The sequence below is a fragment of the Leptonychotes weddellii genome, chromosome 8, assembly GCF_054177405.1.
Source record: "Leptonychotes weddellii isolate Sample4059 chromosome 8, ASM5417740v2, whole genome shotgun sequence".
Classification (NCBI taxonomy): Eukaryota; Metazoa; Chordata; class Mammalia; order Carnivora; family Phocidae; genus Leptonychotes; species Leptonychotes weddellii.
The window spans coordinates 129,143,616-129,169,702 of NC_138376.1; the positions used below are offsets into that span (position 1 = coordinate 129,143,616).

The following is a 26,087-nucleotide window of genomic DNA, read 5'->3' on the forward strand; positions in this document are numbered from 1 at the left end:
AGCTGCAGACCAGAGTTCACAGAGGGGCTCAGGGTGTATGACAGACGAACAAGAAGAGGCGGGTGAGCTCCTCTGTGGGGCTACCTGGGATCTCCTTGTGCTTTTCCCTGGTGGGATCTCAAAACAGATCATTTCCACATAAAAACAGTTGAGTTTGCAAAATGAATCTTTGTTTCTTTAAGCCAAGTTTATACCTGAGCCCCCAGTCGGCACCATCCTTCCTGCGAGGCTGTGCCCTTCCCCGACGCCCTCGTTCTGTCCCCCGGGGCCTGCGCACCACACCTGTGGACTTTGGGAGGACACCAAAGAAGATCCGCCCAGCATTTCAAGGCGAGGTACCTCGCTGTAGGATCTTTGTACTCGGCTCACTCAGGCTCCGGCGTCTTATTACTCTGTTGATTAATGTTTGATGTTTCGATGCCAAGTATTTAATTACAGACACTGTTACACCCTTGCAGGACCAATAAATTCCTTCACGTGATATAAGAACCTGCACAACAGAACAGCCAGAGACGTGTCAGGTGAAGGGAAATGCTGCAGATTTCCTAATTAGCAAACCAAGAATAAAAGTAATTTATTGTCTGTAGCCTACAAGGCATTTTTACTTTCTGGTTTGACATGTTCATTCGTAGTTAATTACCTACTGTTACCTGCAACCATACATGCCGGTAAATAACGTTAAGAACAGAGTAGCGGAGTCCTTCCCCCAGCTGTCTTCACGAGCATCAGATGACGGGGGGTTTGGCCATGGTTTTGAGAGATGCACAGAGACAGGGTTGGCATCCAGACACAAGTAAGAGCATCTGGGCCAAAATCATGTAGCTTTCAGATCTACACATTCTAAATTTGTTCAGTAGTTTAAAATCTTCCCCTTCAATTCGAGATGTTCACATGAGCTTCCAAGACTGCCGGTAACTCTGAGAAAGGGGGGGCAGGCTGTCAAGATCTAAGGACATTCTAAGGGCACACTTCCCAGATGGAACGTGTTGGCTTCATCCAAAATGAGCATTCTTTCCCACATTCTTCCACTGGGTGGTTCCTCTGAATGTCTCAGTGGGCTCAGTTCTCCCTTGGCTCGTGTTCCCTGTGGGTCCCATCCCCCTCAGACACGGAAAGGCTTAGGGAAGGCTGGGCGCCTCCTAGTGGTTGACCACACAGACCCTGGAGCTTGGGCTCAGATGATGGAGCCGGAGGTCCACTCACGCGCTCGGCCGCGCCTCTCCAGAACCACTTACTCCTCTACTCCAGGCTGGAGCCAACAGCTTTGTGGTTTGGCGATCCGTGGCTCTGGGGCCTCATGAGTGTCCGTGTAATCTCACCTTCAAGTGCGAATGCTCCTTGTCCAGGACACATTTACCTCCTCTGGTAGGATCCAGAGGAAGTTGGGCTCATTATGATGTTTAAATCTAGAACTTAGGTGGAGTCCAAGGAAACACTGAACCAATAGGTAGAATTTTCACTTTTTTTAAATGCCTCGATCCTACCCACCAAATGAGCGCCAAAACTCATACCCCAGGTGGTTGATAGAAAAAGAATCCCCTCTACCATCTGCTGAGCCCAAGGGAGAGCGATGTGAAAAACAGCACGATCTACAGGAACCTGGAAATCTTTTCTGCCCCTGAAGATGTTTCCAACCAGTGACCAAGCTCTTGACACTTTCCAGTTAAGATTCACTGAAAACTATACCAAGCATAGTACCTGGTTCACTGGAAGGAGGGTGAATGTTTATTGAGAATGGATTTTTATTTATTACCAGGATCACTTCAGTACTTCTTGAAGGACATTTACAAACATAATACTTTTACAATAAAAGCATAATCAAGAGAGAAGTACAAATAATTAAGAACAACAAAAAAATCTATGGTTTTGGAAGTTGTTGCCCTTAGAGGAAGCCATAGACTGGGTCCCCATGGGGCTCCACTCAGGTGTTTTGTTTCCTGGTCTGGGGGTTGGTTATATGGATGTATTCAGTTTGTGAAATTTTATCAAACTGTACTTGTACAATTATACATTTCCTGTCTTTATTTTACAATTCAATAGAAAGCTCCAAAAAATTAAGCGCATATATCTCAGTTGAAGAATAGCATCTGGAGTTACTCTCATCAGCTACCCTTTTAGTAGAAAACTGACCAGGAGTTAAGAAATCAAGTTCTGTCCCAATTCTTCAACTAACCATCTCCGTGACATTAATCTTACTGACTGTTCTTGCTTCTCTCATCATGATCACGTAAGGAATCTGAACTAGAATAATCTTAATGCCCAACATTTCAGCTGTGTAATGATCCTCGACCCGCACCTCAGGCTCCAGCCACTGCCTCTTTTCCAGAGAAACCCTCCGCGAAGGGCTGGAAATCCTCCCTGAATCCACTTCTCTCCTCTTTTGAGATACTTGGCCCAGGTCTTCATCCCCAAGACACCACTGAGGTGCTCTGGCCACAGACACAGGGGACCTCATTGTGCCAAATCGGGGATCCGTTCCCCACCGTCCTCTGACCACACACCCCAGCGGCCGACACCAGAGCTGACCCATCTCTGGGACACGGTCACTAACTGGGCTCTGCCGTGTCACTCTCTCGGGGTGCTCCTTTGTCCCACTGGTCACTTTCTTCCAGCCTCCTCCTGGTCGCCCTGACCTGTAAGACTAGAAGGTGCAGGGATTCAGACCACAGGGCTTTGCTTTCGCCAGGCCCACCCACAGGGCTGGTCTCCTTCCACGCCATGACCTTGATACACTCTCTATGGTGCTGACGTCCCAGTTTCTCTCCCTCCCTACAGATTCCAGCCTCCGACGTCTCACACACTCCACCCCGGGCTCCTGATTGCTGTCCCATGAATCCGCTCCTCTGCCAACCTCCCCAGTCTAGGAAAGTGGCCACTTGACTCTTCCAAACTTCTGGAGTTTTCTGTGGCTCAGCTCCTCTGCCTCAGCACGTCTCCTAGACTCTGCCTTGCAAGCCCGTTCTCAGTCTGAGCCCTTCACACCCTTTCCACTCCCTGTCCTTGGGTCCGCCCTGGTACCAGCCACAGTCCTTTCTTGCTCGAACGATTCAACAGCTTCTCAGTTCAATGGCTTGTAAGTCTCTGTCTTACTCCTGCGCTGACCAGTCGTCTTTGCAGCAGCCAGAGGGAGCCTTTGAAAACTAAGGCATATCATGTCACTCCTGTCTCTTGTGGGTTCTGTACTGGGGTGCATAGGTCCCCTGGAAATTCATGTCCTTCCCAGAACATTCTGAGGTCATTTCAGGGGTAGTTGAGACGAGGTCAGGCTGGATAGGGTGGGCTCTCACTCAGTATGCATGGGGTCCTCATCAGAAAGGAGAAAAGACGCAAAGACAGATAGACACAGACAACACAGACTCATGGAAGCCCGCCACGTGATGCATCCATGGGCCATGGGACACCCAGGACAGCAGGCAACACCAGGAACCGGAAGAGCAGGAAGGATAGTACAGGCTTTTGGGGGGAGAGCAGCCGTGCCCACACTTTGATTTTGGACTCCCAGCCTGTAGACTGGGAAAGAATCAATTCCCACTGTTGTAGCCACTCACATTTAGTTTTGTGTGCTTTATGGCTCAGAATAAAGTCCAGAGTCTTACCTGGCCCATAGGCCCTCCGTGATCTGCTCTGCTTTCTGGCCTTGAGTCCGGCCTTTCCTCTCCACACACCCGTCTGGCCCCCGGGCTGCCGCGGGCTGTTGGCGGCTCCCCGTGCCTAACTGGGCTGTGTTCCGCTGGGCACCCGCGGTTTCCCTCCTCATAGCACCTGTCAGAGAAGCGGGACCCTTCCACCGACACAGAGGAGCGACTTCCCTCCACGGCTGCACCAGCGTCACTCCTGACGCCCGTCCTACTGCCCTGCTCCTCAGACAGACTTTCACCCAATGACCTATTGTACGTTCTCGTTTAGAGCAAATTTCTTGAGAAGGGAGGCTTGCTGTCAGGGTCCCTGCTGTAGGGAGCATGCGCAGAGCAACTTTGGGCACTTAACAAGCACTTGCTGAGTGCATGAGTGAACACCTTCTCGTTTGCTTACTGGACAATTTCCTCATGTGGCAAGAGTTGTTCCGGGCAAACTGGGCCTGCTTGGGGTTTGTTGGGGTCAAGAATGGAGGCTGCACAGATCAGGTGAAGTCTCGCGCAGTATTTGCTGGGACAGCAGAAATCAGGGTTGTCATCTCTAGAAGCGTGTGGAGTGGAGGTGGCGGGGACGCCAGGCAGGAGGTCAGCGAGGGGCAGAGGGACAGAGCAATGGGGAGCATTTGGCTGGTGCTAGCGGAGGTTCTCATAGAATGAGATCCGTGGCCCTATAGTGAACGCAGATCCGCTTTTATTTAAGGGCATCCCACTCACACTGGCCTCAGAATTTCGTCCATGGGCTCTGCGGCTCGCTGCGGGTGTGGACAGGTCCCAGCGCCCCTGCAGCTTGTCCCCGGGAACCCATGTGGGTCTCCGCTGGGTCTCTGAGCCCCTGCAGGGTGGTGATGGCTGGAGCGGAAGAAGCTCGTGCCCCTGGCGGCCGGAGGCTGGAAGGAAAGAGTCCCTCTGTAATACGAATGCCTCGGACTTCAGGAAAACATCTCGGGGACACGCAGAGGCAGCTCTGCTCCACGGTTTGAATTCCTAGCTAAAGCGCTGTACCTTCCGGAGCAGCCTGGCAGGGAAGCTTCCTGCTGTTTGCTGTGTTTCTGTAAGGAAGTCGGAGGCGGGGGGCGGGGGTGGCAGGCGAAGGGGCATCACATGGAGTCAGGTTTCGGTTCTCTGTGAGAGAAGTAACCAGCAAGGCACCGTCCACGGGAAGGCGGGTAGCACTCCAGAGAGGGGTCGGAGCGGGCTCGGAGGGCCAGGCGAAACAGGTGAGCAGGGGTCACCCTCCAGGGACGGGATGACAGGCCCTTCTCTGCCCACACGGCTGGGAAGACGGTGGTGGCCTCCTCTGCCCGCCAGGGGGCACTGTGTGGCCGCCGTGGTCCCCTGCTCCTGCCCGGGAAGGTGGAGCCCCGCGGTGGGGTCAGAAGGTGGAGGACCTGGGGGGTTCCACACACTGGGCTTTCTGGCGCTCACCGGGCAGTGCGTTCTCATCCCACATGTGTGGGAGGGAAGAACAAACAGGGAAGGGAGCGAGGCAAAGGGCCTGATTGCCAGACTCAGGTACTCTCCAGCTGTGTCATCAGCCCACCTTCCCGCCCTCACGCAGGGAGGGGACAGGTCGTCTTAGGTGCCAGCATGGAAGAGAGGACAGAAGGCGCTGGGAACGCGTTGAGAGGGCACCTGAGGCAGGCAGGCTGCTGCCTGCAGGGAGCAGGGCCATTTTATAGGATCTCCCCGAAGAAGGGACCTCTCAGCTGAATTCTGAGCACTCCGTTAGCCAGACAGAGGAGGAGGACAGGAATTTTCGTAAAGCTAGCGATAACTGCGACGTCGCAGAGATGAGAGAGACATTTATGTTGCTCTTTGGGGAAAGGACAGGGGTGGGGGGCCAGGGTGAGGTGGGACAAGCTATGGGGAGCCCTGTACACCAGGTGAGGGCGTTGGGACTTCATCCTGAAAGAGAACAGTCATTGCTGGTGGATGGGGAGGGACAGCCGTGTGTCACCCTTACACTCTGAGGGACGGTCGGTCGGGTCACCCGCCAACAGAGGCCACAGGGAGAGACGGGGCTTAGAAGATTCCCAAATAGCAGGTGACCCAAACAGGGCTGGTGATTGATGGGGGGTGACAGCTTGGGTGCAGAGGCATCCGGGAAGAGCCTCCAGCAGTGGGCCTGATGCCTGTGGGTAGCTCTTCAGGGGAGGGGGACCAGAGCAGCAGGGTGGTCACTGGATGGGCCAGACATTGGGATGCCCACCTGCCTGCAGGAGCGGGGGACACAGGTCATGTGGCCCGGGGAGGGAGGGGCTTCTGGGAGAAGTCTGGAGTTGGGCCAGTGGAGGTGCATGGAAGTGAGCCTGGAAAGGGTCTCAGGAGGAAGAAGACTCTCTGGCTTTGATTTGGATGTGAAGCTGGAAGTGGGTGTCAAATACCTTATACTCGCTCAGCTCTCATTTGATGGTACCATGTGTCTTCTCTCTGGCCGGTGTCATGCCCTGAATAGGAAGCCCAGGCTGGAGCAGACCCTCACCAGCCAGAGTTAGGGTTAGGGTTAGGGTTAGGGTTAGGGTTGGGGCTGGACCTCCCAAGGCACTTGGCCCCAGCTCTGGAGTAGAAGCTTCTAGTCTCCTGCAGGGTAAAGCAGAGAGTGACCAGGCCCTCACTGAGTGCAGCCCCCTTCCCCGGCCTCCTAGCCCTCCTCGCCCCACCTGTTCACAGAGCCCCATTCCCACTGCACGCCCTCTGCCTCTGTCAGGGGTCCCGGATGTCAAATTGCCCTAAAACACACAGAGACTTCTGTTGGACTGTGCTTGCCTGCATTCTTCGCTGAACATCCCTTTATGTTTTAGGATCCAGAAAATGATTCTCTTTGAAAACACTGACAAGGCTCCTTTCATCCAATAATGATGATTATATAATCTGTGGTTGTTTTTATTGCCTTGGCTGCCTGTGGACTTGGGCTCATTTTAGCAAATTGGAGGGACTCTCTAGATTTCTGACCACATTTCTCTTTATTAGGTGCTTTTTAACTTTGTTATTTCTACATTTAGCATTTTCTTTCAGATATATCTCCAATTTTCAGGGAGTTTTTTATGATATATTGTGACATACATCCCTACATTATGGATTTTTTAAATCTTGCCCCTATTAATTACTCTAAGCAAGTAACACAAGTATGCATTTATTGCTGAGGCCTGGGAGTTGGGCCAAGAGAGTTGGGATTGTTGGATCAAATCCTAGGGCTGCTTGGGAAGCCCTGTACTTTAACCTTCATCCAGGGGTGGGACACCCCATCGTACACAGCACTTCGCAGACGTCACAACAACACTTTGTCTTAATGATTCCTTACGAAATGCCAAGATTCTCACTGTAGAAAAGGAGCACTAAGAGCAAGATGAAATCACTTACTTTCTGCTACAATCCAATACTGGTGTGACCTCGGGCGCTGGCCATTCATCCTTCACCCGCTGACCAGGCAGAGACCAGAGCGGGGCGGGGGGGTGACTCTCTGTCCGGGCCCCGCATCGGGGTTCTTGGGCACATTCTCAAACTCTTCTCACCAAGAAGTTCGAAGCAGGAAGAGGAGAGAGAAGGCCCTCATGCCGTAGGCGATCTTCCAGGGAGAGCTGGGGACGCAGCCGAGCGGCCGGCTGGGCAGATGGGAAGGTGCTATCTGCCGGGAACCTCCGCTGGCACCAGCCAAATGTTCCCCAAGCAGCCGCCGCCCGTGTCTGCATCAGGCTGACCTGCAGGCCTCCCGTCCCTCGAGGAGGCCTGGGCTCTGGGCAGCCCTGGCATCGGGCACACTTTCCCATGAGCATCAACAGGAGCAGACAGGATCATGTGCTCAGCGATCTGATCAGAACTCTGGCGAACACTCAGCCTCGAGTGAAATCGTCCACGGCAGCAAAATCCCTGCCGTGGGGACACTCGGAGACTCTGTGCTGTTGCTCGCAGTCCTCACCAAGATGGCCTTTGCTCTCGGAGTTGGGACAAGGGTGGTCTTTGGGCCTGAAGTTTGAAACCAGGCTCCTCTGCCCACATTCTCATCTTCGAGGGTCTAACGGATCAGGGAGACCCTCCGGGCAGGGAGGGGCCGAGCACCCCTAGCACCAGGACAGAGAGTCCAGCTTCTGCCCTTTAAGCCAGGTCAGCCTATCCCCTCCCTCAGACACTCGACAGCAGGTGGCCTCTGGGTTAGGAAACCACAAGGTCCCAGTCACACAGGACACATCCCCAGCCTTGCAAAAAAAATCATTAAAAAAATAAAACAAAATAAATAAGATAAAATAACATAAAATATCAGGACAGCTTGCATCCCCTCTGTGTCTGGGCTCTGATGCTGGACATGGGCTTGGACTGATGGCCCTAGTGTTCTCTGCAGCGCTTTGCCCGTACTTCCTGGACCTACTCTCAGCCTGTGGGTCCTTTTCCATGGACCTTTGGCTCAAGGTGCACTCCTCAGTGCCATCTATGCCTCAGCAGACTCCTAGCGGGGTCAGGAGAATCTGGCCCGTTATCTCTAGGACAATCTTCAAGGGCGTCTCTGGAAGGTATGAGGTATTCTTAAGTAAGTGAAGGTGTCTCACTTACAAAGGCTCTGAGCTGAGAGAGTAACCAAAGGTCAGTTCCAAATCAGCCTGTCTTATCCTGATTTGCATCCAGGAGCTGCACATCCTTTATGTCCGGAATCCTAAACCTCCAAGTTGGAGGGACCATGCTTGTCATCTACCCCTCGTGGAAGGCCTTCTATACAAATACCTTTGAGTTTTTGTGAAATAACCGAAACTCCGTGTTCGGAGATGGTCAAGAGTTCTTACAGACAAATGTGACGCAAAAGGGAAAACAACATCACGAGATTCAGAGAACATGAAGACTCAGTTTTGTTGAGACCATGGAGGGCTTCAAGAAGTCATGGAAGGCAGGATGGGAGGGCAGAAATGATTCGGATGGAGACACAAGGGGAGGCCCGGCCCCTCCCTTCAGAAGCAGAGGAGATATGAGGAGGATGCGAGGTGGGCAGAGGGTCCACAGAGGCCGTGGAGGAGCAAGTGAGCCAGCCGGAGGGGAACCACAGGACCAGGCTAACGGACTCAACTCATATTGACTGCGGGAGCAGGTGAGGGAGGCAGGGTTTGGCTGGAATTTCATGGAGAGACCAAGGAATGGGTGAATAGTTCTTTGAATTATTGATGGATTTTCTTCACTCAACAAACATTCACTAAGTGCCTGCTGGTATTGTATCCCAGACATGGCAGAGCTCAAGGTTCAGTTGAGGGAGATGCTCATACAAAAACTAAATACAACAGAATATAAGTTGCGTAGGCTTGTGAGGACAGTCACATAAGCTGGGTGCATTGGTGTGGAGGGGCAGGAAGGTTCTCAAGGTCGAGGAAGCGTGTGAGCAAAGGTCTGGAGCAGAGTGTCCTGGAGAGGAGCCTGGCAGCCTCCTGTGCGCCCTGGGACTGGAGACACTTGCCTCGTTGAAGGGGGGGGGCATGAAAAGGTTTTAGGGAGATGATAGGACTTCGTTAAAGGCCCAGAGGAATGCTGGGCTGGGGTGGAGGCTGGGGCCAGAGGGGGGCTGCCCACTGGGAAGCAGGAGGTGTGGGAATGTGCAGAAGGGCCACCTTCATGGGACACGGATGGAGCAACCTTGGTGAAGGGCAGGGACCAAGGAGGAAAGATGGCACCTCAGGGTGAAGGGGGAAGGAAGACGTCTCAGAAGGAGGCAGAAGCCAGCATTAGCAGGGGTGACAGACGATGAGGATGGGAATAGACTGTTGGTGGATGTGGGTCCTGATCGGAATGTGCACGTGTAACAGGTAACAAATCTGCCCACGGTCCAGGTTTATCATGTTGTTAGCCTTACGCATTGTAGTCGCAGGCATGCTAACTCACTTATGTGATGACCGTGGTGTGTGTGAGCTAGGTGAGTATTTAGAATAAAAGTATCTGCATGGGAGATACGACCATCATATAGTTGCATTTATTTAGAAACTCATAGTCTGTAAACTTCAAGGGACATAAACTCTCATCTGCTTTGTCACTCACTGACTCTGAGAGGGAGTCAGCTGACTTGCTTGGATGTCAGTTTACCCATTTGCAAAATTAGAGTGTCCGACTCATTATTTTCACAAACAACAACAACGGTGAGTACAACAACAGGTGGGAGCTGTTGGTTCTACCTAAGCAAGTTACCGTTGGCTGATGATGCACTCAACTTTCTTCTTTGTGTCCGACATTAATGGATTCCTTCATGCATACTCTCCATCTCCACTGGTGACATGGTGGACTGAAAACTTGTTAGAATAGGAAAAAATTATACAAAAAAATGTATCTATGTTCTGTCTTCAGGACGGCTAAATACTGCTGACACTGTTGTGAAGAATCAGCTCTAAAGCCTGAGGCCCGCCGGGTAGAGCTCTCTTGCGAAACCCCATCACATGGCCGTCTCTGCTCCTGCCCCCTCCGCTGGCTTTGTCTGTTCTGAGGCAGCTGGCCTGGCCAGGTTCTTGGCCTCCAGGTACTCCACAGCCCCGTACGCCAGCATGGTCAGACTCAGGACTCCCAGGAGGATGTAGAGTTTGATGTTGACGCACAAGAACGTGCTGTATCCAAATGCAATGACGAGCCCCAGCGCTTCCCACAGGCGGTAATTCGCAAAGGCAGCCTCCTTGTTCTTCTCGAACAGAACGCCGTAAAGAGCTGCAGAGGACACATGGCATGAACATGTGGCCGCAAAACCTCAAATGGTTTTTTTCAATTATTGCTGAAAGCAGTGCAGCTTCTCCGCTGACCAATTTTGTCAACAAAGTCAGGAAAGTTTCCTTCTTAAAAGGACAGAATTGTTTTCTGTTGGGGATTATGGACGTCTGGAGACATTCGTTAGCAGTGAAGAACCATTATACATACAATTCGGGACTCAGGCAATGTTAGCACTGGACGGAGTTAGTCCAGCCTATCACTCGGGGAGTGAGAACGTAGAAAAGTGAAGCAGAGCTTAGAGGCCTGGCCTGTGTCAGATGAGGCCTGGCCCTTTGCTGGAGTCCAGAAGCAAAGACAAACACAAGCAATCCTAACCCCAGGACCTCAGGCTGTGACTGTATTCAGAGACGGGGCATTTAAAGAGGAGATTAAGGCAAATGAGGTCATTAGAGAGGGCCCTCATCCCACGACTAGTGTCCTTATAAGGAGAGAGGGTCAGGACACAGATGTGCACATAGGGACGACCATGTGGGGACACAAGGAGAAGGCAGCCGTCTACACGCCAAGGAGCGAGGCCTCAGCAGAGGCCAGCCTGCCCACCCCTGGGTCTCAGACCTCCAGCCTCCAGAATCGTAAGAAACAAAAATGTCTGTTGTTTAAGCCGCCCATCTGTTGTACTCTGTTGACAGTCCTAGCAGGATAGTACAGTCTGATAAATGCTTCTAGGTGAAAGTAAATGATTTTTGTTCCAGTTTGCAGGATGGTAAAATATTTGATATACCTGGATGAGAACCAGAAGCTCCCCATCTCCTGAGCTGAGTGAGGTGGCCGATGTGTAGAGGGGGTTAACAGCTAGGAAGCTGAGGCCCAGTGCTGGCCCATCCTGCTCTGTCGTCCTGAGCTGCCCGGGCCACCTCCCCTCCCCTCTGGCCGGTGGCCTCGCCTCTTCACCAAGGACACCTCCCCTCGTGCACTCCATCCACCGTAACCCAGAAAGGGCCCTGCACAGAGGCCCCCCTCTGCTACCGTCCCCTCGGGGACTTCACCCCATCATGGAACCCCTGTCCTGCACCTTCAGCCTGACTCCCTCTCTTACTCCTTCTCTTCAGTCTAGAAACAAAGCCGGGTCTTTCCCACATGTCACACACGCTGGGTTCAGATCCCTTGTGCCTCTGTCTACACCGCTGCCTGTCTACACCCTACTGCATGGCAGGCACAGCACTGAGTCCTGCAACATGAAAAGGCATGACGTCTGCTGTCGAGGAGCCCACAGCCCATTAGTGGATTTGGACTCCGAACGTTTGGATCTCCTCTCCATGTGACCCACCTGTCTCGCCTGGACTGTTCACTGCCTTGTCTCTCGTCTGCTCCACACTGACCTATTTCCTCCTTTCTTGTCTTACTTTGCTCCGTGTTACTCCCCACATTGCGGCTAGGATGATCTTTGCAAAGTGTAAATATGTCATGTCACTCCCACTCGGGGAAGTCTTCGGCAACCCCGCCCGGCTCTGGGGTAGATCAAGCATCTTCTCCTCATGGGGGCAGGTCCCTCTGTGACCTGACCTTTTCACTCCAGGGCACCGCCTGTCACCGTGGAGCGTGCCCCCCTGCTTCGGGCCCACTGACCATGCTTCTGGGCCTTGTGCCTTTGCATGTGGCAGGCCTGGTGGGAAGTGCCCTTTGCCAGACCTCTCTGGTGATGGTCCCCCTGTGGTTCTTCTGTCAGGTTCTCCGTGATGCCATCCCACCAAGTGTCTCATTCTTACCCAGAATAATTCCAATGCTCTCATAGTGTCAGCCAAAGCACTGAGTGAATGACCAAGTGGACCAGTGGATGGACAGTGACTTCCTGAAGTCAGTAGGGCGCCAACGGGTAAAACCCCAAGCCCACATCCTGCGGGGTAACCACAAAGGGAGCTGCCTGTTCGTCTTCTCTCCTTCTAGTTATTACCCAAAAGCCCACCCCGGGATGGAGTCGAGGTAACACAGGACGTGCAGCCAGAGCAGAGCACAGGCCAAGGTGCCGTGTTTGCCCATGAATGAGACAATAGGTAAACAGAAATATCAGTGTGGTCCTGTAGCATGCGGGGTGGGGGGAGATGAACAGCAAGTCCTACGTCTGCCCCCAGCCCCAGGGGCACCAGCCATGATCTGCACCAGAGACTGTTCTTTCTGGGGCAGCTGGAGTCTGGAAAGTTGTAGGGATTTTGCTAGGACTGCCCGTCCGGCAGGGTGGGCAGCTGTGGGAGGGAGAGCCCACGTGGAACGTTCACACACATTCCTTTGCCTGCTCTCATCCTGTTCTTACCCTTTGCCCCTTTCCTCCTCCCTACATTTCGCAGGGGAGGGACGTAGGGAAGAGAAGCCTCTCTGGCACTGGTTTGAGGCCAGCAGCAAGGTCTCCTGCAACCCTGTCTGGAAACGTCAACACTCAGAAGGTTCTTGGCATTTGGTTACTCGGCTGTTTGCCTACCATGGGAAGAACTCAGGAGGACGAGGCCATCAGAAAGATATAAGATCAGATATACGTCATAAACAACATTCGTGTGCTTGGGAAAACAAGAGGCTGTTTGGAAGGCTCAGAAGAAGGTGCCCTTGTTGTCCGAGGCTGTGAAGTGCCACCTTAATGAAAGCACACCCACAATGAGAGTCTAATAACAAGATCTGGGATTTAGTAACTCCTAAGGTTATTTTAAAGATTTCTTGTCTTTCTACAGATGGCCAACAGATACATGAAAAGATGCCCATCATCAGGAAATGCAAATCAAAACCACGATGAGATACCACCTCACACCTGTCAGAACGGCTAAAATCAATAACACAGGAAACAATAGGTGCTGGCGAGGATGCGGGGAAAGGGGAACCCTGGTGCACTGTTGGTGGGAATGCAAGCTGGTGCAGCCACTCTGGAAAACAGTGTGGACGTCCCTCAAAAAGTTAAATATAGAACTGCCCTATGATCCAGCAATTGCACTACTGGGTATTTATCCAAATAATACAAAAATACTAATTCAAAGGGCATCCCTATGTTTATACCAACATTATTTACAATAGCCAAATTATAGAAACAGCCCAAATGTCCACTGACTGGTGAATGGATGAAGAAGAAGTGGTGTTTATATACAACAGAATATGATTCAGCCATAAGAAAGAATGAAATGTTGCCATTTTTTGGGGGGGGGGTGAGGCAGAGGAGGATGGAGAGAGAGAATCTCAAGCAGGCTCAACACCCAGTGCAGAGCCCCAAGTGGGGCTCAATCTCATAACCCTGAGATCATGACCTGAACCAAAATCAAAAGTTGGATGCTTAGCCAACTGAGCCACCCAGGCTTCCCCAAAATCTTGCCATTTGAAACGACATGGATGGAGCTAGAGAGTATAATGCTAATTGAAATAAGTCAGCTGGAGAAAGACAAATGCCATATAATTTCACTCATACACGGAACTTTACAAGCAAAACAAATGAGCAAAAGGAAAAAGAGAGACAGAAAGAGAGAGAGAGAAACCAAGACACAGCCTTTTAACTATAGAGAACATACTGATGGTGACCAGAGGGGACAAGGGTGGGACGCTGGGTTAAACAAGTGATGAGGATTAAGGAGTACATTTGCGATGAGCACCGGGTGATGTGTAGAAATGTTGAATCACTACATTGTACACCTGAAACTAATATAACACTGTACGTTAACTAACTGGAATTTAAATAAAAACTAACTCACTAAATAAAGATCGCTTGTCTTTTGTTAGAGGGTGACACTTAAAACTGGATTCAAACATGAGATGCTAGTGAGGAAGATCCACATTTGAAACACAATGGCTGCGAGAGGTAGGTGTTTCCATGATCTGTGGCCAACAGGTACAAGGGTGCCGTTAGCAGATACAGAGCAAACACACCCCAATTCCATGAATATTCTAGTAATATGGCAACGCTAATTTTAAAGTAATGTGTTTGATCTATAGTTTGGCAGCTTTAGATTTCAAGATTAAATTTAGATTGTGATGATTATAAATTACCGAGTCGGGCTTTTCAGGAAATTACTCATGATCTGGATCCTATTTTACTCCGAACATAAAGAAAGCAACACATTAATTGTGTCAGATTCCAACAGTTACTTAGGGACATAGTGGGCAGAGGGGAAAGACATTCAAGAGAAAAACAAAGTAGGTAAAATCATATTTCAGCAATTCTGAAGTCACTTCACACGTAGACTAGGTTTGAACAAATAAGCAAAGTGGCGCGCACAGTGGGAGCCGGGCTTCTCCTTGTCAGAGAGGGAAGTCACGGATCAGCAGGGGGAGGGCCAGAATGAACCCGTGGTGCTGGAGGGGAGCCGGGGACCCCAGTGGGGACTCATCCTCACTTGAGGTCCCTACGGACAGGCAGATGCAGAAATGCAGATGTGTGCGCATGTGGGTCAGCACGCACACATCCATCTCCCCACTCTGGCCCAGAAGCCTTGTCATCTCAGATGCAGTGAGCATGCCCAGCACGCCAATCTTATTTTCTACCGCTGTTATCCAATCAAATGAACCCAGGGTCCGTGGAGAAACGGGTGATGCTAGTGCTGCCCCAGGAGATGGATCTGGAATAGTTTGTGGCACCGGGAGGTAGGGAAGTACTAAAACGGAAACAGATGGCTGGCAGAAGGCACAAGTACCCCCAGAAAGATCCCAACGGCCAAAGCTAAAACAGTTAGAGCAACAGAACAAGTAACATCGGTTGGACTGTGACCCAAAGGGTCACATATGTACATGAGCCCACAGCAATGAAGACAAATGGTTGAGTAAATGACTAAATAAACTGGGGAGAAGGGACAAACACTCCCGATGAAGGAATTATAGATGATTTTTGTACAGACTCTCCCTCTAGCAGGTGGAGGGTAATTACCTCCCCCTTGATTGTTGGCTAGATGTGGTGACTGGCTCCCCAAAATTGGCTGTGGAAAGGGAAAAGCAGCAACCCTGCCTGGAGAGGTCTGGCAGACACCGGGCTGGCCAGCAATCGAGGTTCACATCATCAGTGATGGATGTGATGAGAAGAGCACTTCACCCTGGGGTCTTCCTACCCAAAGCCCGTAACTCCAGCCTAATCATGAGAAACATCAGACAACCCCAAACTGACCAGTATTCTTCAGGAGTGTCAAAGTCATGAACAACAAGGAAGAGAAACTGTCACAGATCAGACCAAGGACGTGAGGCAACTCAATGCAGTGGGGACCCTGGGTGGGACCCTGGATGGGACTGCGGGGGGGACCATGGGAGGGATCCTGGGTGGGATCCTGGGTGGGACCCTGGGACACACAAAGTGGGAAAACTGGAGAAAGCCAAATAAAGTCTAAAGTTTAGTTGAGTCACGTACCAACACTAATTTCTTAGTTTTGACAAACATACCACTGTTTTGCAAGATATTAGCATTAGGGGAAACTAAGAAAATGGTATATGGGAACTCTCTGTACTGTCTTTGCCATTTTTCTGTAAACTCAAATTATTCCAAAATAAAAGGTTTATTTAAAAAGAAAAGAAGCCTTGCTCCCAGCCTCGTCCTCCCCAGGAAGGCGCGGGTGGGAGTGACCAGAGGCTGACCCCTGTCTGCGCATGAGGGGTGGACTTGGCATCGGGCAGTCTTGTTTGCTTGGAGAGGACGGGTCAGTGAACTGAGCATGTAACACAGGCAGATTTTCTGTGTGTATCAACCCGAGACAGCCCCTCCGGCGGCTACCAGGGCAAGCGAGCATTTTTAGACCAGATACTCTGAATCTCAAACGCAGCGCCTTGGTGTGCAAGGGTTTCTATGGCAATGGAACCCCTCTTTGCCGAACTGTCAGGGCGACTGAACAGACTGGAGCCGGTGGCCCAGATCCGTGGCTCCCAAGGCTGCCGGCGCCCCAGCCCCGTGGGACCGTGGAGCAGCGGTTCCACAGCCCTGCCCCAGGGAGGAGGGCCGGGGTGCGCGGGCATCCGGTCTGCTTCCACGCCAGGTTCTGAACTGAGAGGCAATGGCAGAGAGGAGGGTTAGGTTGCACCGAATCCTATTCGGCCTCATTAATTAGGAAAGGGCGTGGCTCCCCTCACGTGTCCTCCCAGATGAGAGACACACGTTCCGGGAGAATAAGATGACAAATCCAACCCGCTACTTAAAAAAACAAAAATGAGAGAGAGCTGCTCCGGGGGGTGTGGCGGGAGCTACGCAAAATTTGCAGTCTCCGTGAATACAGGGAGCCCGAGGACGCGCCGCGTGGCCGGGAGCCCGGCGCAGTCAGCCCGCAGGGGACTGGGTGATGAAAACATCGCTCCCCGCGAGGATGACTGCGAGCTTCGACTCCAGAAGAAACGCTCAGATAATGAAAAGAACAATTTCCCCCAACAACCGATGTTTCCTTGAAAAAAGTTAACTTTTTGTCGGCACATAAAGACAGAAATAATTCATTTTAAATTAGTACCCTTATTCCAGGGGGTCTTTCTTCAGCCACCCCCTGTGCTCGACTGTCCCAGGTGTTCGCTGGACCTCACCTAACCTCGTCCGCACAATCTCGACAAGGCTCTGCCTGCCAGGCTCTTCTGTCCTTGGCAAGAAAAGGACAGGGAAAACCGTCATCATTCCTGCGTCTCGGGGAGGAAGAAAGCCAAGCATGGTCACAGCAGTCGTCTGAAACATCTAGAGGATTACTGCATGCGGTATTATGTGACCCCGTACCCCAGTCCCCTGCCTGGCTTTTAATGTGTAAATGCTTTAAAATTGCCCGTGAGCTCAGCGGCCTCGGCTAACACCGTGGGAGGCAAGACGGCACACGCATGCCCTCGGGAACGCACGGGTCTCACTCCTGCAGGCGGGGGCTGAAAGAAGTTCTCTCCCGATGCTCCCTGGGGGGCGTGACTTGTCCCTGGTCTCCAGTTCTGGACTGCCCAAAAAGCTAAGGTGCTTCCGACTACCGTTCCTCGTGGAATCGGTACTTCTCTGGACTGACCCTGCGGGTTTCTGCGAACAGTTTCTGTCGCCGCTGCAACCACATTCCATCATGGCTCGGAGTCACACACCCGTCTGTCACCTGCTTCGGGAGCTGACGAAAGCCACCTGTGCCCCCGAGGCAGTAGGGAGGCCGGGAAGCCCGGACACCTGAATCCAGCAGACCGGATTTGTGCAAAGATGTTTATCCAACTGTTCTGTGAGCTGGCCACAACGCGGCTCGTGAGGAAGGAGCCACCGCAGGGACACCGAGGCCACTGTGGCCGTAGGGGCAGCGGCCAGGCCCCAGCCCTCATGCTGTTTGCGGATGGCCTGACCCACTCTCTAGCCCCCACGTGTTTCCCAGCGCGGGGCTGGCCGTGATGTCACGAGGGGAGGAGGCTCTCTTCGGAGCCAAATCCTGGGGCGCCCGGCACCCCTTCCCGTCCCAGGCTGGAGACGGGCCTGTGGGAAACTCAGGGCTGTCATTCTCGGTCACCTCCTCAGATGGAAGCCCTCGGGCAGCGGCCTTGCATGCGTGCCACCCACACCCCTGCTTCCTGCCCCCCTCCTAGTGGCGGCCCCGACACCCTCAGCTCGTCTCACCATGGAGAGCGCGGCCCACGGCCAACACAGGCGCCCCCAGACACGCCCACCGCTCGGCTGCCGCAGACTCCCACATCAGGACATCAGGCCCCCCGCTCCGGTCGCCGCCGGGGCTCGCCGGCCTCCTGCAGGACCTCTGCTCGAGGCTCCGGCCACTCACTGTGCACCTGGTGACCTGGACGTCCCTCCCGCGGGTGGCCCTCCATGTGGCGGGAGTGCGCTGTCCGTGCACAGCACCCCATCCAGAAGCCTTAGATCTGGCAGAGCCCAGCCTGGGCGCCCCCGCTGTCAGGCCAGGCCCTCCGAGCCCTGTGCGGCCACCCGCCCCTCCTCCGCTGGGTCTCTCTCGCTGCCCAGCCCCATGGGGCCTTGTGTCCCCCACCCAGACCCCCGTCGCCTGGTTCGACCTCGGATGGCCTCTGTCCCACATTGTGTCCTGTGCAAGCTCACTGTGTCAGCACCTCCTGTCCTCCGCTCTGTGGGCACCAGGTGGCTCCACACGGGCTCACAGCCCCCCACTCTCCCGGCCAGCTCCCGAGACTGCCCAACGGGACGGCAGGGCTCTGGGCCTGCACCCAAATCCCAGCTCTGCCCTCAGAGCCCGCCCATGCAAGCGCCCCACCATCTGCGCTCTGCTCTGCGGCCCCAGGCGTGTGGGGAGAGCGTGCCTGGCTGGCAGGCTCTGTTCGCTGTCCCCAAGGCCGACCGTGTAGCTCGGTAACGCTGTCTGTCGCGGTTGCCGCCGCCTGGCGCTCCGTGGGAACCCTGCTGACTCCTCTTCCCGTGGTGACAAGGCTTCCTGAGCTTCTTCCTTCCCGCTCCCTTCCCTTGGTCCCCCGAAAAAGGGCAGCCCTCCTCCGGGCCAAGGGGGACCCCTCTGTCCTCCTGTCCCCCCATCCTCATCCTCATGTCCTCATTCAGCTCCCCCACCTTGTCCTTTACCGGCCCCGGCCCCCCATCTCCCCTGTCCTCATCGGGGTCCCCGACTCTGCATCTAAAGCAATCATGGTGAGTGGTGAACCCTACAAACAACCACCTCTCAGAGCCGAGTCCCCCAGCAGTGTCCTCTCTCGGCCTCCACTTGTCTGCCCTTCGTCCCCCCACCCTGGGGACGCTGCCCCGAGGCCACACGCCCCGCCCACCAGCTGGCCTGGGCGCGTCCTGCCTCGACCCGCTTCCCCTGGCCTCCTGCTCTGCACTGCGCCCCCTCGGGCGGCTCTGTTTTGTCTTCCCCAAGTGAACCCGCAGCCCCTTGTCCCCCCATAACCCGATGGAGCTGACCTTGTCGTTTCCCGCCTGGACCCTTTCTGCTGCTTGCACCAACGCTGAGCAAAGCTGGACCCCTCCCCAGGCAGCCTGGGCCCCCCTCAGGCCCCCATCCTCTCCGCCTCACCCCCAGCACCCTGGCCCAGCCTGTCCCCTCAGCGTGTCCCATCCGCTGCGGCCAGAACACTTGTGCCCCCAGATTCATAGGGTGAGCCCTAACCCCATGGTGACAGTGTTAGGAGGTGGGGCCTCTGAGGGACGAGGAGGTCTTATGGCGGAGCCCTTATGAGTTGGATCTGTGTCCTCATGCGCCTGTCCCGAGCACTCCCTTGTCCCTCCCACCACGTGAGGAACAGCAGGAAGACAGCTCTATGAACCAGGAAGCGGCCTCTCGGGACACAGACTCTGCACCATGGTCTCAGACTTGCAGCCTCCCTCCTGGCACCCCGGCCTCCCCCCGGCCCCCCCACGGCCTCCCACACTGCAGCCCTGCCTGAGGACAGCCAGCCGGGGCCCCACTCAGGCCTGACCTCCAGACAAGCCCCGGCTGACCGCGCCTCCCGCCCCCAACTCAGTTCCTCAGAAAACTGCACCCCGGTCCCCGTGCCCCTTGCTTGGTCGCTGTCACAGTGACCTGCCTGCTCTTCTACTCAGGGGTTACACACCTCTCTCCCCATCGGGGCCGACTGTGCCTAGAAGGCCCCTCCAGCCCCGTGGTTCCAGCATCTAGCACGTGGGCCGTGCCACTGCTCAGGGAAGCTCTTCAAACAGAAAGCCACGAGGGGGCCACCATTCTTAGGGAAGAAAGTTGTGCCCGCGGCTGATTTCCTTCTTTTGTGTTCTGGGTCTGAATAAATGCTCAAATCCACGTAGGCACCTGCAGCGCCCTTGGCCCCCCCTGCTTGCCTCCTGCTCTAGGCTTGCTGCATGGTGCGTCACCTCCCCGGGGGCCCCGGGATGGCGGGTCCTCCGCCACCACGTGTCCCCCACACTGGCCTAGGTAGGGACCCCCGAGAGGAGACTCACCGTTGTTCTGTGTCTGCCAGACGGCATCGGCCACGCCCCAAAGGCCAGAAAACACGAAGAACACAGCCAGCTGGTGGGGGTGAGGTTTCCACAGCAAGAGGGCGATGATGCAAGACAGGTGGGTGACCGCGCCTGTGGGCACAGAGGGCAGAAACCAGCAGGAAGTGAGCGCAGCCCAGGGGAGGCTTGGACCAGGTGATGCTCAGGGAACCGCTTTGTTTGCTTCAACATATAAATAATCTTTCCTGGAAACACCAAACAGCCTTCCTCAATTGGATTTTGACACTGAAAGTGCCAGCAGACCGGCTAGTGTGCCCTTCACAGTCTCTCACTGCAGGGCACACCTGGCGGGGGGAGGGGGGACCCACGAGTGTGCCCTTCACAGTCTCTCACTGCAGGGCGCACCTGGCAGGGGGACCCACGAGTGTGCCCTTCACAGTCTCTCACTGCAGGGCGCACCTGGCGGGGGGAGACACTCTGCTCATCTTTGGCCCCTCACCGTCCAGGCAGGGCTGGGGAGATGAGCCCCTGCGCCTTGCGGGGAGTGTCATCGTGCCCCAGCTGAGGAGACCCAAAGGGGCGGAAGGGAGTGCTGGGCTCTCAGTGAGTGCTGGGGGCATGGGGATGTCGCTGGGCTCCCCAGCAGGTGCTGATGTGAACAGAGAGGTGGGCAGAGCCACCAGGCTCCTTCCTCCTGACTTTATCCCAGTGTCAACAGTTCTGGCCTAGGGGTGCCTGGGTGGCTCAGTCGTTAAGCGTCTGCCTTCGGCTCAGGTCATGGTCCCAGGGTCCTGGGATCGAGCCCCGCATCGGGCTCCCTGCTTAGCGGGGAGCCTGCTTCTCTCTCCCCCACTCCCCGTGCTTGTGTTCCCTCTCTCGCTGTGTCTCTCTCTGTCAAATAAATAAATAAAATCTTAAAAAAAAAAAAAAAAAGAGTTCTGGCCTCATGATTCCTGCGGACACTGGGGCGTCTATGACTACAATGTAGCATGGAACAGCTTATGACGTTGCAGAAAAGGGAGCTGCCTACTGCATTCACCGTGGCTGTGTGGCCTGGGGCCACTTGCCACCCTCCTCTGTTCCCGAATTTCTTCATCTGTAAAGTGGGCAGTGTCCACCCAGGGCGATCGGAAGGATGAAAGGGGAAAACCTATGCAGATGCCGCGGCCCCTGGTGGACGCTGACTAGTGCTTATTGCTTCTCCTCCTCGCTGTGTCCTGGCTGCAGACACGGGAGCCCGGACTGGGCACCCGGGTCACAGTCTTGTCAGTGCCCTTATTATTCACACGGTCTCTGCTTCTTCTTTCTCCTCTTCCCAAGAGACACAGAGGGTGAGGCATGCTTAGAACACAGTCTTGTCCCGCCAGGTGAGGACAGGAAGCCTCCCCGCCTGCCGCGCACACTCAGCCCACACACCCTGGCTGAGCTGAGCTGAGACCCCGTCCGCGCCCCGCCGTCCACCCGCCACCATTCCCACCCGCGGGCGCCGTCGGGTCCACCTACCCAGCGCGTAGAGAGCGATTCTACCCGTGTGCTGGGAGAGACTTCCGTACAGCACAGAGCACAGCGAGTTGGTGGCCGAGAAGCAGATCATCACGTACCCGACAAACTGGATCCCCAGGGCGCAGGTGGTGTAGGACTGCAGGGGAAGCACAGGGGAGGTTACCCGGCCGCGTGTGGTGTGCTGGCGAGTCTGGGCCAGGGATCACGGGTGACATGCGTTCTGCGGTGGGACGGCCGACGTGCTGGGCTGGCCTGGACCTTCGCCTAGGCCTCCTGCGCTCCCCCCCTCCGCCCCCGGTTCCGGGGAGGAGAACACGCCCAAGGTGGGTGGGAACTAACAAGGACAGACACCTGCACACAATTCTCCCCACGCAGCCTTTGCTGTATGTTGTGGGGTTCTTAGGAATTACGCGGGGCCCATTGGAGCAGTTCCTGGTGGAGTTGGTCATTTCCTATTCTGCTCACCAGACAGTTGACAGAGGGTGGGGAGGCATGAACAGGGGGAGCACAGAGCACTCTCGGGGCAGCAAAGCCTCTCGGAGTGACACCATAATGGTGGACGCGTGTCCTTACGCACGTGTCCGTACCCACAGAACGCAAGCACCAGGAGAGACCCCTAATGTGGGCGATGATGACCTATCATGGCAGGTTCACAGGTTGGCACAAGTGTCCCCTCTGGGCAGGATGTTGATAACGGGGAGGCTGTGCATGTGTGGGGCCAGGCACCTTCTGTCAACTTTGCCATGAACCTGAAACAGCTCCACAAATAAAATCCTAATAGAAAGGAAGCAGTTGTGAAGAAAATGAACAGGATCTCTGTGCAGACAAGAAGAAAGAGGGGAGCTCCTGCACCAGATGGTGGGGTACAGAGTGGCCCGCGCCCTCACGCCCACACCCGCCACTCCTGTCCTCAGGCAGAATCAGGACAGACACACAGACGAGTGGGCTGGACAGGAAGCTCTGCTGCCTTGGGATGGTGGGGGCTGTGGCTCAGGTCACATGCCACGTGGTCAACAGCAAAGCCCACGGGAGGGGCCGTGGCCAAATGCCAAAGGACTGTTTTGTCATTTTTGTCTTTAGTCTTTGGAACTCCAAGACTCTCCGTCAAGACTGTCCCAGGAGCGGGGGGGACCAGAGAGAATCTATGACGCACGCATCCTGCATGGAGCATATGTGTCCTAAAAGATATTTGTGGTTAACCTGAAATTCAGATTTAACTGGGCATCTGGCTAGTTCGGCACGTCTACCTGGGAGGGAGCTGTGGTGGGCACGAAGCTAGAGAAGTTTCCTGGTCAAGGAAGGGCAATCCTCAAGGAGCAGCCTTGCTCCTGGCTCTCCGGCCCCTTGGCACCCCAGCTCCCAACCAGCACTTCCTGGAAAAGGGGGTCTCCGCTCTCTACCACCCCTGTCTGAGGCATCCCTCCCATGGCACCCCGGGACGATCTTCAGGACATGAAGCACGTGGGTGGGGAGCTATGGAGGCAAAACCTCCGTGAGCATGCCGCGGCCGCGAGGGATGGTGGTGGACGGTGGCCTCGCATTCCTGCTGTGCCAGCCCTGGGGGACAGGTGTCTCTCTGCTGGCCTGCCCCCAGAGAGGCCTTCCCTATGCACGACGTGGGCAGGCAGGCGTCTAGGGAGAGACAGGGCGACAGTGCCCGAGAGCCAATCCATTGCCAGATTGAAAGGCATAATTTGAAAACTAGCATGGGAAGGAATTCCAGTGTTCCTCGTGGGTTTCATGTTTTTCCCTAAAAGAAGGGCAAAGCATGAGCTGCAGGCAGGCTTAACACAAGGAAGTATTACAGGTGATGACTCCCGGAGAGCTTGGGCCCTTTCCCTGAAGACACCTCTGCAGTGAGAGCTGGTCCCTGGAGATGAGGCCGAGCTCCGGGGGGACGGGGGCAGTGACCTGGACGCTGAGCTCCTGAACCAAAGGCTCCACTCTCCAGCCCCAGCAGCTGTGCCCCCCACCCGGCCCCAGGGCAGGGGCCCCGAGACGCACGGGTGTTGGGGTGCGCGTCCCTGCAGTTCTCTCGTACCCTGGTGTAGTCGCCCGCGAGGAAGGCTTGCTCAAATCCGCTGTACAGAGGCAGCAGCCCCAGGAGGCACAGGCGCTTGTCTCGAAGAAGCCTGAGGGTGGACAGCAGGGTGGACCAAAAAGGTAACTTCTTCTCTCCTTCACTTTCCTGCTGAGCATCTTTGATGGGTTCGAGAAACATGGCAATGAGCAGGACCGCCAGGATGCCGCTCCCTGGAGGGAAGACAGAGGGCTGGTGCTGGGGGGCTCACAGGAGCCGGGAGCCACCGGCTACTCCTCTCCTTTGGGGCATTGGTTTCAAATCCTGCTTTAAGTGAAGCAAGGCTGCCGAGCCCGAGCAGAGCCTCCGGCCCGCACCACACACCTGCGAGACACCGGGGCCCTCTGCGCCCCTCACCGCCACTGTTCCCTCATCCTCACCCTCAGGTAACTGCCAGCAAGAGCCAGTCTCCCTTCTCAGGACCACAAGTCCTACGAGGTTATCACTTGCTGAGCTTTATGTTTATTGTTTCCCCACAACAGGGGAGGGTGGGAACTGGGTGCATCCCGAACACAAGGGGATACTGCTCGTTCGAAGACAAAGAACGAAGCAGCTCCTTATACGCTAAGGTGGGCAATCCCCACGGGGAGCAGCTGAGGGAAAGACCCATGCGGAGCTGCTTGCCTTCAGGGAGGAAGGGCGTGAGGCACGCTGTCACACGGGCCGCTGGGTCCAGGAATGACCGACTGGGGGTGGTCTCGGCCAGACCGGCCAGGAGGAGGGACAGAGGGGGCTTTCCCTCTCCCCGGGGGTGCGTTTTGAACCACGTGAATGGGCTGACTATGCAAACACACTCCATTCAAGACAACTATTCGCTGCCCCAGAGGTACACCTGTGCCCTCCTAATCCCACGGGTGTGACTGCCCCTCTTTCTGCACCCCTGTGTTATTTGGATCGAGGGCTAGTATTTACTCCTTTTCCTCTTTACCCAGAAGCCCTCTCAGTCCTCCCCGGTTTTAGGATATCCGTGTACCAGTGTCAGGTTTCCGTCTCTGGCAACACTAACGACACTCAGTGCTCTGGGAGCCACAGATCAGCCAAGAGCCTGATGCTTTTCCCGCTTCTCTGAAAGGTAGTGAAAACCCCTCAGAACGGTTTTCAGCCGCCATTATAGTCTGAGAGCTTAGGCCGATCATCCTCTAAAGAGGACTTGAATTATTTTTTCTCTTTGCTTCATCTCACCAGCCTGATGTGACACCGTGTGGCGGCCGGGGGGTTCCTGGGACCACCAGGTTCACAAAGCCAGCCCCTCCCAAGCTGTGGGCAGAGCTGGTGAAGGCACGCAGCGGGGAACCTCATGTGGGGGGTGAGGATGCAGAAAATGCATTTCCATGGCCTGGGCTGTTCCTTGAGACCAACAATCCCCACCGTTGTAACTTTGGAACAGTATTTTTAATTTGTGAATAAAAATATAAATAAGCACACATGGCCACTGGCTACTGTATTGAACTTTGCAAAAGAAAAACGATTCTATCATCACAGGAAACTGTTAGATAGCCCTGTTCTGCTGTATTTGATTTCATATGAAGAATACCTGAGTGCAACCCAGCTGAACACATTTTGCAGGAATACTTGCACTTTGGAAGATACTGTTTTTCAACACAGGAAAGAGTTAGGTTTGCTTTCCCTGGGGCTCCACCCTCTGTGAGCACGTACCCGTGTAGATGCCCAGCAGGGTGTAGACGAGCATCTGCGAGGGACGCTGGGTGCTGTTGGTGGACGCCGCGGCCATCAGGCAGTCACTGGCCCCACAAGACAGGAGCTGCTCCTCTGGGATGGCCTCTGTGCCATCGGAAGCAAAAAGGTGACATGAGAACACAGGAAACGGATAGGACCAGGGGCATGAGGAATGAATTGCGTGGCTAACAGGAGCCTGGACACCCCACAGGCAAGAGTCACGATAGGTCAAAGTCAGGGGATGTGGGCTTGTGTGACCAAGTACCTCAAAACACACTTCCTCTTGGGCACACATCTGTAGGCGTGATTTTAGACACGAGACAAATGAGCCATAAATGCTGGCTGCTTGTTGTATGACTTTCTGGACATAAGGAAAATGCTCACCGTTTCCAAACTACTCAAGAAGAAATAAGGTACATTAGCATTAGAATAGGCATCAGACTCTCAGACCACGTCAGAGTCTCTGGAGAGAGGGGGGAGATGTCACGGGAGAAAGAACAGTTGTCATAATAGAAATCTCATCACATAGAACTTGGCTGGTGATGTCTGCAGCACAGACAATGAGAGGCGGGTTGGAGGGAGGCGGAGAAGCCTTGCAGGGCTCTTGGGATGCCTCACTCCTCGGAGTCTGTGTCTGGAGATCGCTTGGAGAATTAAGTTCACTTGCCTGAATGTCTTTAAAAGTAAAGCT

The 26,087-nt window shown here is 54.5% G+C and overlaps 1 protein-coding gene across 1 annotated transcript in view; it reads right to left on the reverse strand.

Moving 5' to 3' along the window:
* Positions 1-9,560: 9,560 nt before the first annotated feature.
* UNC93A (unc-93 homolog A) overlaps positions 9,561-26,087 on the reverse strand; it is a 22,497-nt gene continuing 5,970 nt past the window's right edge. Inside the window, exons 4-8 of the mRNA XM_081829310.1 lie at positions 25,376-25,501; positions 23,681-23,892; positions 21,640-21,775; positions 20,137-20,268; positions 9,561-10,295 (exon numbers count right to left, since the gene is read on the reverse strand). Of these exons, the coding sequence (XP_081685436.1) occupies positions 10,030-10,295; positions 20,137-20,268; positions 21,640-21,775; positions 23,681-23,892; positions 25,376-25,501 (872 nt within the window). The 3' untranslated portion in view covers positions 9,561-10,029. The remainder of the gene's footprint in view (positions 10,296-20,136; positions 20,269-21,639; positions 21,776-23,680; positions 23,893-25,375; positions 25,502-26,087) is intronic.